Below are 15,000 nucleotides of genomic sequence, written 5' to 3' on the forward strand. Positions count from 1 at the left end.
AATTTGATTTGCTGCTTCTTCTGCACCTAATTAGATTTGTGTGTCTAGACGAGCTGTTAGCATGTGAGCGGCGTCTCGTACGAGCGAGAGCGCACGCTAATGATATTACTGACTCTTTACATTTCAGGGATGAATGAAGGAAGTGTAAAAAACCCACAATGAACAGATTTCAGCTTCTTTAAGGGTTCATTTAAAGGTCATAAAGTGATCTTGTGAATTAAAGGATGAGACGTTAGAGCTGTTCAAGGGTGTAGTGTACGACCGTGAGGCAGAGGGTGAGTTGGAGGATGTGAGGCAGGGTGTGAAGCGGAGAGTGAGGCGGGTGGTGAGGTGGAGAGTGAGGCAGGGTGTCAGGCGGGGTGTGAGGCAGGTGATGAGGTGAAGTGTGAGGCAGGCTGTGAGGCGGGGTATGAGGCGGCTGGTGAGGCGGGTTGTGAACTGAAGGGTGTGAGGTGGGGTGTGAGGCGGAGAGTGAGGCAGGGTGTGATGCAGTGGGTGAGGCGGGGGGTGAAGCGAAGGGTGAGGCGGAGAGTGAGGCATGGTGTGAGGTTGGATGTGAGGTGGAGGGTGAGGCGGAGAGTAAGGCAGGGTGTGAGGCGGGGGGTGAAGCGGAGGGTGAGGCGGAGCTTTTTTACCACAACACAGACACTCAACAAGTGAGATTTTAGGCTTTAACTGTAAGAATGTACACACACCAGACCTGAACCTGAGGATCAGTGTTTAAATCCTGCTGTGTGTGTGTGTGTGTGTGTGTGTGTGTGTGTGTGTGTGTGTGTGTGTGTGTGTGTGTGTGTGTGTGTGTCATGGGCGAGTGATTTAAGGAGATGAGATGAAAACGTCGATACAAGAAGGTTCTCCAGCGAGCAACAAAAGAGCTGGAATCAGTCTGCATTAGTTATTGTGATGAAGCAGATCAGGATGTCGTCGCTTCACCTTCCACAGAACAGGAGGTGAAACCAATTTGTTGTGGCTATGAATGTCAGCGTGTGGCATTTACACCAGCACAAAGCAAACGTTACAAAGGGCAGCGGAGACGCCCGGTGGAGTGAGACGTCCCGCTGAGCTGCGGATCAGGTGCTGCTGTGGCACACTGTGTGTGTGTGTGTGTGTGTGTGTGTGTGTGTGTGTGAGTGTGTGTGTGTGAGAGAGATTTGGCTACAAGCATCTCAGAGGAGAGAAGACACTCTTTAGACCCCATTACTGAAGCTGAAAGTTTAATGAGGCCGTAAAAAGGCTGAACAGGGTTCCGAGTTAATGTGCTCTGCGTTCTGTTGGCGCTAACAGTCACTGTGGAAACATACACACACACACACACACACACACACACACACACACACACACACACACACACACACACACACACACACACACAAAGCTCGTCTGTCTTCCATTTGTATGGTTATTAAAGAGGTAACGCTCGGCCTATGAGAGTCCTGTGAGAACCTCAGAGTCTGTGTAGTGTGTGTGCAGTGTGTGTGGTGTTTTAGTTCAGTGTAGAGTGTAGAGTGTGAAGTGTGTGTGTAGTGTTCAGTGTGTGTGTGTTGTGTGTGTGGTGTGTGTGTGTGTGTGGGGGGGTGTAGTGTGTGTGGTGTTTTAGTTCAGTGTAGAGTGTGAAGTGTGTGTGTAGTGTTCAGTGTGTGTGTGTGGGGTGTAGTGTGTGTGGTGTTTTAGTTCAGTGTAGAGTGTTCAGTGTGTGTGTAGTGTTCAGTGTGTGTGTGTTGTGTGTGTGGTGTGTGTGTGTGTGGGGGGGTGTAGTGTGTGTGGTGTTTTAGTTCAGTGTAGAGTGTGAAGTGTGTGTGTAGTGTTCAGTGTGTGTGTGTGGGGTGTAGTGTGTGTGGTGTTTTAGTTCAGTGTAGAGTGTTCAGTGTGTGTGTAGTGTTCAGTGTGTGTGTGTGTGTGTGGTGTGTGTGTGTGGGGGGGTGTAGTGTGTGTGGTGTTTTAGTTCAGTGTAGAGTGTGAAGTGTGTGTGTAGTGTTCAGTGTGTGTGTGTGTGGGGTGTAGTGTGTGTGGTGTTTTAGTTCAGTGTAGAGTGTTCAGTGTGTGTGTAGTGTTCAGTGTGTGTGTGTGTGTGTGGGGTGTAGTGTGTGTGTGTGGTGTAGTGTGTGTGATGTTTTAGTTTAGTGTAGAGTGTGCAGTGTGTGTAGTGTTCAGTGTGTGTGCAGTGTGTGTGTGTTCAGTGTGTGTGTGCAGTGTGTGTGTTCAGTGTGTGTGGTGTTTTAGTTCAGTGTGTGTGTGTGTGTGTTCAGTGTGTGTGTGTGTTCAGTGTGTGTGTGTGTGTGTGTGTGTGTGTGTGTGTGTGTGTGTGTGTGTGTGTGTTGAGAGATAAAGTGCTTGAGGAAGCCATGAGGATTTAGTCCCAGCTTGAGTCTAATCCGTTCTATTGAATTTTTTTTCCTCTGTTTATTTTATAAACCTAAAAAGTGTTTGTGATCAAATCCCACACTCAGTACTGTTCAGTAGTCCTCTCTCACTCCACCTCCTCTCTCACTCCACCTCCTCTCTCACTCCACCTCCTCTCTCACTCCACCTCCTCTCTCACTCCGCCTCCTCTCTCACTCCACCTCCTCTCTCACTCCACCTCCTCTCTCACTCCGCCTCCTCTCTCACTCCACCTCCTCTCACTCCACCTCCTCTCACTCTTCAGCTCCTCTCTCACTCCACCTCCTCTCACTCCACCTCCTCTCTCACTCCACCTCCTCTCTCACTCCACCTCCTCTCTCACTCCGCCTCCTCTCTCACTCCACCTCCTCTCTCACTCCACCTCCTCTCTCACTCCGCCTCCTCTCTCACTCCACCTCCTCTCTCACTCCACCTCCTCTCTCACTCTGCCTCCTCTCTCACTCTGCCTCCTCTCTCACTCCACCTCCTCTCTCACTCCACCTCCTCTCACTCTTCAGCTCCTCTCTCACTCCACCTCCTCTCACTCCACCTCCTCTCTCACTCCACCTCCTCTCTCACTCCACCTCCTCTCTCACTCCACCTCCTCTCTCACTCTGCCTCCTCTCTCACTCTGCCTCCTCTCTCACTCCACCTCCTCTCTCACTCCACCTCCTCTCACTCCACCTCCTCTCACTCTTCAGCTCCTCTCTCACTCCACCTCCTCTCACTCCACCTCCTCTCACTCCACCTCCTCTCACTCCACCTCCTCTCACTCTTCAGCTCCTCTCTCACTCCACCTCCTCTCACTCCACCTCCTCTCTCACTCCACCTCCTCTCTCACTTCACCTCCTCTCTCACTCCACCTCCTCACTCTTCACCTCCTCTCTCACTCCACCTCCTCTCTCTCTTCACCTCCTCTCTCACTCCACCTCCTCACTCTTCACCTCCTCTCTCACTCCACCTCCTCTCTCACTCCACCTCCTCTCTCACTTCACCTCCTCACTCTTCACTTCCACAGTTCTCTGTCACACTCTCACTCTTCTCCAACTCTCTTCTTCTCCTCACTCTTCTCCTCTTTGCTCCTCAGTCTTGTTCTACTCTTCTTGTGACCCGCTGTTTGTATCTGTTTCTCATACATTCATCCCTCATTCGTTGATTTTCTCTTTATTTTATTCTTCTTTGCTCTCTGTCATTCATTCCTACTCCATTCAGTCTTCTCTCTCTCTCTCTCTCTCTCTCTCTCTCTCTCTCTCTCTCTCTCTCTCTCTCTCTCTCTCTCTCTCTCTCGCTCTCTCCTCCTGTCTGTCTTTCTTCGGGGTGTAGATGCTGTAATCAGCAGGTGGTGGTGAGACAGCTGAGACTTGAGTGTTCCTGAAACAGGAAAGAGGAGAAATCGGCAGCTGTGACTCAGTGAGGAAGCGGATCTGCTTCAGGTCTTTATAAAGGCCACACTCGAACACTCAGAATGTCACACGTCACTTTACACAACACACGTCACACGTCACACGTCACTTTACACAACACACGTCACACGTCACACGTCACTTTACACAACACACAACACACGTCACTTTACACAACACACAACACACGTCACTTTACACAACACACAACACACGTCACACGTCACACGTCACTTTACACAACACACAACACACGTCACTTTACACAACACACAACACACGTCACTTTACACAACACACAACACACGTCACTTTACACAACACACAACACACGTCACTTTACACAACACACAACACACGTCACTTTACACAACACACAACACACGTCACTTTACACAACACACAACACACGTCACTTTACACAACACACATCACACGTCACTTTACACAACACACAACACACGTCACTTTACACAACACACAACACACGTCACTTTACACAACACACAACACACGTCACTTTACACAACACACATCACACGTCACACGTCACTTTACACAACACACAACACACGTCACTTTACACAACACACAACACACGTCACTTTACACAACACACAACACACAACACACGTCACTTTACACAACACACAACACACGTCACACGTCACTTTACACAACACACAACACACGTCACTTTACACAACACACAACACACGTCACTTTACACAACACACAACACACGTCACTTTACACAACACACAACACACAACACACGTCACTTTACACAACACACAACACACGTCACACGTCACTTTACACAACACACAACACACGTCACTTTACACAACACACAACACACGTCACACGTCACTTTACACAACACACAACACACGTCACTTTACACAACACACAACACACGTCACTTTACACAACACACGTCACTTTACACACCACACGTCACTTTACACAACACACGTCACACGTCATCTCAGATAGATTGTGTTCAGTGGTTTTTACAGACAACCCCCCCCCCACTGAGTGAAGTCATAACGTTTATCTCCTGTGAAGATTTAAATAAGATCTGATTGTGAAACTGATCCATTTTAACTGAACGAAGCTTTATCTATAAACCAGTCTATAATGAACAGGAGTAAAGTGTAATAAAGTGTTATAAAGTGTTAATGAAGAGTTTGTAGCAGTGATGAACTGATCCTCATTACACTCTAGTGAAGATCTTTAATGTGATGTAAGTGAGTATTCTGTGTGTGTGTGTGTGTGTGTGTGTGTGTGTGTGTGTGTGTGTGTGTGTGTGTGTGTGTGTGTGTGTTCAGTGTAGAAAATCCTCCATGTTGTTGTTTGGTGTCAGTCTGGTTTTTAAAAGGGTCCAGTTTAAGTTCTGGTTCTGTGTCAGGATGAGAGAACCTCAGATGGTTCTGCTCCAGGTTCTGAAGTTTGTTGAAGGCTCTCTGTGTGTCCTTACAGACTCTTTACTTAACTGTCCATCAGGCATCTGTCTCTATGATCTTCCTCTCTGCTGTCTCTCTTACTGCTCTCTTTCTCTTTACTCCTTCTTTCTGCTGTCTCTCTCCCTACTGTCTCTTTTTACTGTCTCTCTCTCATCTTTTTCTCTCCCTTGTCTCACTCTGCTGTCTCTCTATGCTCTTTCTCTCCTTTGTCTATCTCTTGTCTCTCTCTCTGCTGTCTCTCTCTGCTCTTTCTCTCCTTTGTCTAACTCTTGTCTCTCTCTGCTGTCTCTCTATGCTCTTTCTCTCTTTTGTCTCTCTCTGCTGTCTCTCTCTCAGCTCTTTCTCTCCTTTGTCTCTCTCTTGACTCTCTCTGCTGTCTCTCTATGCTCTTTCTCTCTTTTGTCTCTCTCTGCTGTCTCTCTCTGCACTTTCTCTCTTTTGTCTCTCTCTGCTGTCTCTCTCTGCTCTTTCTCCCTTTTGTCTCTCTCTGCTGTCTCTCTCAGCTCTTTCTCTCTTTTGTCTCTCTCTGCTGTCTCTCTCAGCTCTTTCTCTCTTTTGTCTCTCTCTGCTGTCTCTCTCTCTGCACTTTCTCTCTTTTGTCTCTCTCTGCTGTCTCTCTCAGCTCTTTCTCTCTTTTGTCTCGCTCTGCTGTCTCTCTCAGCTCTTTCTCTCTTTTGTCTCTCTCTGCTGTCTCTCTCAGCTCTTTCTCTCTTTTGTCTCTCTCTGCTGTCTCTCTCTCTGCACTTTCTCTCTTTTGTCTCTCTCTGCTGTCTCTCTCTGCTCTTTCTCCCTTTTGTCTCTCTCTGCTGTCTCTCTCTGCTCTTTCTCCCTTTGTCTCTCTCTGCTGTCTCTCTCTGCTCTTTCTCTCTTTTGTCTCTCTCTGCTGTCTCTCTCTCTGCACTTTCTCTCTTTTGTCTCTCTCTGCTGTCTCTCTCAGCTCTTTCTCTCTTTTGTCTCTCTCTGCTGTCTCTCTCAGCTCTTTCTCTCTTTTGTCTCTCTCTGCTGTCTCTCTCAGCTCTTTCTCTCTTTTGTCTCTCTCTGCTGTCTCTCTCAGCTCTTTCTCTCTTTTGTCTCTCTCTGCTGTCTCTCTCAGCTCTTTCTCTCTTTTCTCTCTCTCTGCTGTCTCTCTCTCAGCTCTTTCTCTGAGTCTCAGTCTGTCATGTTGACGGATTTTACACCGATGTCCGGGTCACATAGAGAGACGTATCATGACGGTGAGACGAGCCGTGAGACGCCTCTCATTGTAAACTCCTGGTTTTTGTTTGCACATCATTTCAGATTAAACTGTAATCAGTGCTTCTGTCTCTTTCAGTGGTGTTGCTGAATTCCAAAGAGTCCCAGGCAGAACTGGGCTGGACCTCATATCCTGCTAATGGAGTAAGTTCTCGTCAATCCTAACGTTCTCCCTGACGTCCACATGGTGCCGAATAAAGGATCGTTAACTCTAACCAAGCGTAACCTGAAACCGACCCCATTTAACAACAGTTATTAACCTTCATAAACTCTTTAAGGAGCTAAAACAGACCGGACGTATCGGGATGTCTCTATAAATCTGCAGATATAAATAGAATTTATATTTCTAGAGGAATTTGCAGACGGATGATCAGCTGGACGGATGGATGGATGGACGGATGGAGACTTTGAAGCGGCAGCTTTTTAATCTGGGTTTTTAACTGATTTAGTGTCATTAGTGAGACTTTGTGATCGATACACAAGCAGCAGTGTGTCTGATTTCCACTCTGAAGTGACTGATTGTGGCGCTTTTTTCCCCCCTGATACATGGGAGGGAGGAAGGAAGGAAGGAAGGAAGGAAGGAAGGAGAGAAGGAATTACTGCAGCTTTCTCCTGCTGAGGAAAACAAAACACTATTACAGATAACAATTACAGCCTCGATACGACGTCTTTAATAAAAACGTCACTGTCTGTGTTCCACAAACGTTACGGCGATTCGACGGAACATAAAACGTATAAAACGTGTATTTCTGTCAATTTAAAGAAAGAAAAAGCAGCTAGTTGGCAAAATAAATGTGGGTTAAAGTTTGAATAATGAAAAGAAAGAAAGAAAGAAAGAAAGAAAGAAAGAAAGAAAGAAAGCTTTTATTTTGTATTTATTATGTAACAAAATTTACCTGCAAGATGCTTTGTTAAATAAAGCTTAATGTGAGTGTGTGTGTGTGTGTGTGTGTGTGTGTGTGTATACAGTGGGAGGAGATCAGCGGTGTGGATGAGAAGTACAAGCCCATCCGTACGTACCAGGTGTGTAACGTGATGGAGCCGAACCAGAACAACTGGCTGAGGACAGGTTGGATCGGGCGTCGTGGAGGTCAGCGCATCTATGTGGAGCTGCAGTTCACGCTGCGTGACTGTAACAGTATTCCGGGTGTAGCGGGAAGCTGCAAGGAAACCTTCAACCTGCTGTACGCCGAGTCTGACCGTGCGCTGGGGGGTCAGGATGACGACGAGGCACGCTACAGTAAAGTGGACACCATCGCCGCTGACGAGAGCTTCACGCAGGGCGACCTGGGCGAGAGAAAGATGAAGCTGAACACGGAGGTGCGTGAGATCGGCCCACTGACGCGCCGCGGCTTTCACCTGGCCTTCCAGGACGTGGGCGCGTGCGTGGCCATCGTCTCTGTACGCATTTATTATAAACGCTGCCGCGCCGCCGTGCAGAACCTCGCCGTCTTCCCCGACACGGTGGCCGAGGCCGCGTTCACCACGCTGGTGGAGGTCCGGGGCGTCTGCGTCAACAACTCTGAGCCGGACGCCACTGACTCGCCTCCCAGGATGCACTGCAGCGCCGAAGGGGAGTGGCTCGTACCCATCGGGAGGTGCAGCTGCAGCGCCGGATACGAGGAGGGACACAGCAGCTGTGAAGGTAGGAACTGATCATTAACTTCCCAGTAAAACCGCTTCAGCTTTATAGGATCAGGTGACATCAGGGTTGGAGCCTTAATACATACGGAAGGAGTCTCCAGTTTCAGAAGTGAAGCTGGAGCTTGAAGTTATTGGAGCTTGCAGGAGATAATAAAGTTCAGCTGGTGATGTTCCTCAGTTTAGAGCTTCTGTAGCAACAGGAAGGAACCTGAGGAAGTCTGTACTGAAGTTCACTCGTTATTATTGGGATTAGAAATAAATGAATGATGTTACAACATCAAGTTACTTCCTTCAGAGAAGTTTTAAAGTGTTTAAATTCGTGCAGTAGGTAAAGTGAAAGGAAATGAAAAAATCAGCCCTGAAGATGTTCAGAGCACGAGAAAAGAATTCTTCAGCTTGAAATGAAAGAGATGGAGCAGTGGAACGCGTTGTGGTGCTGATGCTGATGCTGAAGAAGAAACTTTCATGTAATGGCTTCTGACCTGATTTTGTATGAAAAGGAAAAGAGGGTTAGAGAGAAGCAGACGTGCTGCAATCAGAGCTCGTTTGTCCTGGATTTATGAAGTGGGTCGTGTGTGTTTTAGTAAATAGTCGAGACATTTCGAGATGATGTTGTTGTATAATGTCCCTGAAACCAGACATTTTCTAAATGACACCTCATCAGTGACTCATCACCTTATTCAGGCCTTTTCTGTGGAGTTGTTACATCACCTGCAGAAAAAAAAACGCATCCTGGGGCTGTGACCCAAAGTGATGTGAAAAGGAAGCGACAGGCAGAGAGCAGAGGAGGAAGTGACGGTGGGGGAACCAGTGGGTACGATGGGAGGCGAGAACGTCACAGCCTGGTGTTTATACCTTGGTGTTTATACCCTGGTGTTTATACCCTGGTGTTTACAGCCTGGTGTGTTTACAGCCTGGTGTTTATACCTTGGTGTGTTTACAGTCTGGTGTGTTTACTGTCTGGTGTGTTTACTGTCTGGTGTGTTTACAGTCTGGTGTGTTTACAGTCTGGTGTGTTTACATCCTGGTGTGTTTACATCCTGGTGTGTTTACAGCCTGGTGTGTTTACAGCTGTGTGTTTACTGTCTGGTGTGTTTACAGCCTGGTGTGTTTACAGCCTGGTGTTTATACCCTGGTGTTTACATCCTGGTGTGTTTACAGCCTGGTGTGTTTACATCCTGGTGTTTACATCCTGGTGTGTTTACAGCCTGGTGTGTTTACATCCTGGTGTGTTTACAGCCTGGTGTGTTTACATCCTGGTGTGTTTACATCCTGGTGTGTTTACATCCTGGTGTGTTTACAGTCTGGTGTGTTTACAGCTGTGTGTTTACTGTCTGGTGTGTTTACATCCTGGTGTGTTTACAGCCTGGTGTTTATACCCTGGTGTTTACAGCCTGGTGTGTTTACAGCCTGGTGTGTTTACAGCCTGGTGTTTATACCCTGGTGTTTACAGCCTGGTGTGTTTACAGCCTGGTGTTTATACCCTGGTGTTTACATCCTGGTGTGTTTACAGCCTGGTGTGTTTACATCCTGGTGTGTTTACATCCTGGTGTGTTTACATCCTGGTGTGTTTACTGTCTGGTGTGTTTACATCCTGGTGTGTTTACATCCTGGTGTGTTTACAGTCTGGTGTGTTTACATCCTGGTGTGTTTACAGTCTGGTGTGTTTACAGTCTGGTGTGTTTACATCCTGGTGTGTTTACAGTCTGGTGTGTTTACATCCTGGTGTGTTTACAGTCTGGTGTGTTTACAGTCTGGTGTGTTTACATCCTGGTGTGTTTACAGCTGTGTGTTTACTGTCTGGTGTGTTTACATCCTGGTGTGTTTACAGCCTGGTGTTTATACCCTGGTGTTTACAGCCTGGTGTGTTTACAGCCTGGTGTGTTTACAGCCTGGTGTTTATACCCTGGTGTTTACAGCCTGGTGTGTTTACATCCTGGTGTGTTTACATCCTGGTGTGTTTACATCCTGGTGTGTTTACATCCTGGTGTGTTTACAGCTGTGTGTTTACAGCCTGGTGTGTTTACAGCTGTGTGTTTACTGTCTGGTGTGTTTACATCCTGGTGTGTTTACAGCCTGGTGTTTATACCCTGGTGTTTACAGCCTGGTGTGTTTACAGCCTGGTGTGTTTACAGCCTGGTGTTTATACCCTGGTGTTTACAGCCTGGTGTGTTTACAGCCTGGTGTTTATACCCTGGTGTTTACAGCCTGGTGTGTTTACAGCCTGGTGTGTTTACAGCCTGGTGTTTATACCCTGGTGTTTACAGCCTGGTGTGTTTACAGCCTGGTGTTTATACCCTGGTGTTTACATCCTGGTGTGTTTACATCCTGGTGTGTTTACATCCTGGTGTGTTTACAGTCTGGTGTGTTTACATCCTGGTGTGTTTACAGTCTGGTGTGTTTACAGCTGTGTGTTTACATCCTGGTGTGTTTACATCCTGGTGTGTTTACATCCTGGTGTGTTTACATCTGTGTGTTTACAGTCTGGTGTGTTTACAGCTGTGTGTTTACAGTCTGGTGTGTTTACATCCTGGTGTGTTTACAGCCTGGTGTGTTTACAGTCTGGTGTGTTTACAGCCTGGTGTGTTTACAGTCTGGTGTGTTTACAGCTGTGTGTTTACAGCCTGGTGTGTTTACATCCTGGTGTGTTTACATCCTGGTGTGTTTACATCCTGGTGTGTTTACATCTGTGTGTTTACAGTCTGGTGTGTTTACAGCTGTGTGTTTACAGTCTGGTGTGTTTACAGCTGTGTGTTTACAGTCTGGTGTGTTTACAGCTGTGTGTTTACAGTCTGGTGTGTTTACATCCTGGTGTGTTTACATCCTGGTGTGTTTACATCCTGGTGTGTTTACAGTCTGGTGTGTTTACAGCCTGGTGTGTTTACAATGTATTCTTTAATCTCACTGCACTGCATTTCTACACAAAACAACAATAACACACCATAATGTTGTGAGTTTCTGGTCTCCGGCTGTAAATCTAGATTTAGTTCTACTGCATGTTCCTCAAGGTGCTGTTTGGATTATTGGTTTATTATTTAAAACCATAAATATACTAATATTTGTGTGTGTGTGTGTGTGTGTGTGTGTGTGTGTGTGTGTGTGTGTGTGTGTGTGTGTTGATTACAGCCCCCTTCACAGATGTACACACACAAACTCCATTCTGAGTTTCATCCTCTTGAAATATCTCATAATGATAGTCACAAAGATCAGCATCATTTTCTGCTACATATAAAGTGCCCACGTCTCCCACACTGTGTTACACATCATGAGCTGTGAAAGATGTCATTCACACACACACACACACACACACACACACACACACACACACAGTGCTCATGTCACGGTGATGCATTAGTGTAGGATGAGTGTCGTTCCCTGACCAATATCTGATGTGTGATGGAGACAGAGAGATGGAGATCATAACAACGACGTCATTCCTTCTCTTTATACACAACCTGAAACCAAAACCCTGCTTGGTGACTTCATCTGTGTGTGTGACATTTTCCACCTCACAGCGACGTCTGATCGCCATGAAGCTCAGCAGGGAAGGAACCTGCTACACTTTTAGATCTCACTACTGATCTCACACGAGTTCTTCAGTTCCTCCTCGTCGTCAGAACCCTTGAAATGACTCCTTGTGTGTGTATCGAGGCCACTGGTGTCTGATCTCATCTCCAAGCTGCAGAACATGATCCGTCCTTCAGAATAAAAACACACAACCCGAGAGTGAAGTCGTTCCTATCAATTTTTTAAAGATGTGTTCCGGCTCCCTGGGTTCTCCTGTCGATTTCCACGTGTTCGGAGTGTGTGTTTGTACTCGAGTGCTTCGGCGGTGTTTTGATTTGAAGGTGAAGACAGACGTGAGAATATTTCAGCAGCTCTGTAGGAGCTCTTCTCACAGTGGACACTGTGTGTGAGGAGAAATGACCCGAAGGCAGCCGCTGTCACTTAACCTCCCGACGGCTCAGTGTGTGACTCCGTCTGTTCTGTCTGCTCGCTATAAAACACTCATCACGTCATGTTTCTTCTCCTTTTAGAGATCTCTGCCAGCCATAAGGGTGTGTGTGTGTGTGTGTGTGTGTGTGTGTGTGTGTGTGTGTGTGTGAGCGTTTCTTACTACAAAAGAACAAGAGCGTCAGATAGACGAGTAAACGAGAGGTTTGAACGAGTGACTGAAAAGCAGCTCGAGCAACAGCTGAAGTCTGTATGATAAATAATGTGAGAGACAGAAGGAGGTGTTTTTATTTCTCATCGTCTGCTAGATGCTTTAATCTGAAGTGAATTCCAGCTGAAGCAGATTTCACTCACTGAGCTGAGATTTTGAGGTTGAAGTGTTTTTTTATTGAAGCACTTTAACAGCAGCTTTCTGTTTGTTTGTACTCGAGTTGGTGGGTTTAATAGACCCTCTGTCCTGCCCAACTAACTGATCCATTCAGCCACACGCTGACACGCCTGCCGACACGCCCACCGACACACCCGCCGACACACCCGCCGACACGCCCACAGACACGCCCACCGACACTCCCACTGACACGCCCGCCGACACGCCCACCGACACTCCCACCGACACTCCCACCGACATGCCCGCAGACACGCCCACAGACACGCCCGCCGACACGCCCACAGACACGCCCACCGACACTCCCACAGACACACCCACAGACACGCCCGCCGACACTCCCGCAGACACACCCACAGACACACCCACAGACACGCCCGCCAACACTCCCACAGACACACCCACAGACACGCCCGTCGACACTCCCACCGACACGCCCACCGACACGCCCACCGACACGCCCACCGACACGCCCACCGACACTCCCACATTCATGCCCACCGACACGCCCACCGACACCAAAACCCACCCTGAAACCTTCCTGGGGACCGACCAGCCACCCTTGATTCACCACTTACCAAAAGCTCAACCAACCCAGACCTTATAACACACCACCACAGTCTATGAGCTAACTGAGCAGCCCAGGAACCAACCCTCAGCTACCACCTGGGTAAGAAATGTTAAGAACTAAAATTGAATGAATAATAGGTGTTGGCTCTGACCTGAGGAAACTGCAGGCATGTGTGTGTGTGTGTGTGTGTGTGTGTGTGTGTGTGTGTGTGTGTGTGTGTGTGTGTGTGTGTCAGGGTGAAGGTGGAGATGTGTGTTGCTGTCAGTCTGCATCGTTTGGCGTCTCGCTGGATTATTTCTCTATTGAACTCTAATGACATGAATATGCAGAAGTTCTCCAGCTCTATCGATCGGCCGTAATGCTTCACTAAACTGGAGAATTACACTGCAGAGCTGCATAGTCTCACAATCAGAGGTGTGTGTCTCAGTGTGTGTGTGTGTGTGTGTGTCTCAGTGTGTGTGTGTGTGTGTGTGTGTCTCAGTGTGTGTGTGTGTGTGTGTGTGTGTGTGTGTGTGTGTGTGTGTGTCTCAGTGTGTGTGTGTGTGTGTGTGTGTGTGTGTGTCTCAGTGTGTGTGATCTATCAGCTCATTGTGGCTCTTTGCTTGACTAAGTGTGTTTTAACTAAATGGCTCAATACTATTGAACAGATCGTGAGTAGTTGCTTATACTGGATACTGTGTGTGTGTGTGTGTGTGTGTGTGTGTGTGTGTGTGTGTGTGTGTGTGTGTGTGTGTGTGTTTGGCTGAGACTCCCTGTATGTGTTTGTAGAAAGTATCTCAGGAATGTCCTCGGTCTTATGTTTGGACTTATTATGAGCGTCTCTGTCCTAATGCTGTTGTCATGGAGACGCGATCTAAGCTGAGATCAGATGTGTATTTATCTGTATAATGTTTTTCTTTTATTTATTGTAAATATTTTTCCATATTATCTTTTTTATTTTCACTTTTTCATTTAAAATCTCGTGTTTCTGACTTAAATTGTCTTTATTTGTGTTTTTTTGGTCGTTTTTGTCTTTTCACATTCGTGCAATTTGGAAATTTGGGATTTGAATTGAGATGAAATGATAATAAACGGCATTGCGGCCAGTTTTTGTTTAGTTTTTGTTGAATTCAGTTTTAATGTTTTCCAGAAAAAAATTGTGGGATAAATCGATTTCGATCGATGTCTGAATTTCCACTTATGAGAATAAAAGAGAATAAAACTGATTAAACGTGTGAACAGTCTGACAAACCGACTGGTTCACAGCCCGACGAACCGACTGGTTCACAGCCCGACGAACCGACTGGTTCACAGCCCGACAAACCGACTGGTTCACAGCCCGACAAACCGATTGGTTCACAGCCCGACAAACCGACTGGTTCACAGCCCGACAAACCGACCGGTTCACAGCCCGACAAATCCATTGGTTCACAGCCCGACAAACCGACTGGTTCACAGCCCGACAAACCGACTGGTTTACAGCTTGACAAACCGACGGGTTTACAGCCCAAACCCCTTTAATTCAGTTCTGTTTATATACAGTACATATAAGCCGTGTTTACTTTTCTAATTTATACTGAATATTCAGATGAGTGGAGAATATTAGGGAATAGTGTGTGTGTGTGTGTGTGTGTGTGTGTGTGTGTGTGTGTGTGTGTGTCAGTGTCAGGCAATGCTGATGCAACGTGATGGACCAGCAGGAGCCGTCTCCAGGGAGACCATCTGGTTAAGCACACATCCTGCGGTGTGTGTGTGTGTGTGTGTGTGTGTGTGTGTGTGTGTGTGTGTGTGTGTGTGTGTGTACACGTATGTCTACAGGGTGCCATGAAATAGAGTTAGAGACTTTGTTAGTGTTGGAATGTTTCATTTATTTATTTATTAATATCTGTGTCCCACTCTGTGTTAATTCTGAAGCCCTGAGGAAAAAAATGCCAAGTGACAGAAAATGTTAAGCTGCGTGACCCCAATACTGGATTCTGATTG

General features: G+C 47.0%; 1 protein-coding gene across 3 annotated transcripts in view; it reads left to right on the plus strand.

Moving 5' to 3' along the window:
* The window catches only part of LOC113649200 (ephrin type-A receptor 7-like), an 85,708-nt gene that overhangs the window by 16,146 nt on the left and 54,562 nt on the right, over window positions 1-15,000 (plus strand). Inside the window, exons 2-4 of one of the 3 annotated variants that reach the window (XM_047801241.1) lie at window positions 6,564-6,628; window positions 7,454-8,129; window positions 11,255-14,096. In XM_047801241.1, the coding sequence (XP_047657197.1) occupies window positions 6,564-6,628; window positions 7,454-8,129; window positions 11,255-11,292 (779 nt within the window). In that variant the 3' untranslated portion in view covers window positions 11,293-14,096. Of the gene's footprint in view, window positions 1-3,668; window positions 3,813-6,563; window positions 6,629-7,453; window positions 8,130-11,254; window positions 14,097-15,000 lie in introns of those variants that run through there. The other 2 variants (XM_047801240.1, XM_047801239.1) reach the window with 2 other exon arrangements.

Source organism: Tachysurus fulvidraco, chromosome 15 (assembly GCF_022655615.1).
Source record: "Tachysurus fulvidraco isolate hzauxx_2018 chromosome 15, HZAU_PFXX_2.0, whole genome shotgun sequence".
NCBI lineage: Eukaryota > Metazoa > Chordata > Actinopteri > Siluriformes > Bagridae > Tachysurus > Tachysurus fulvidraco.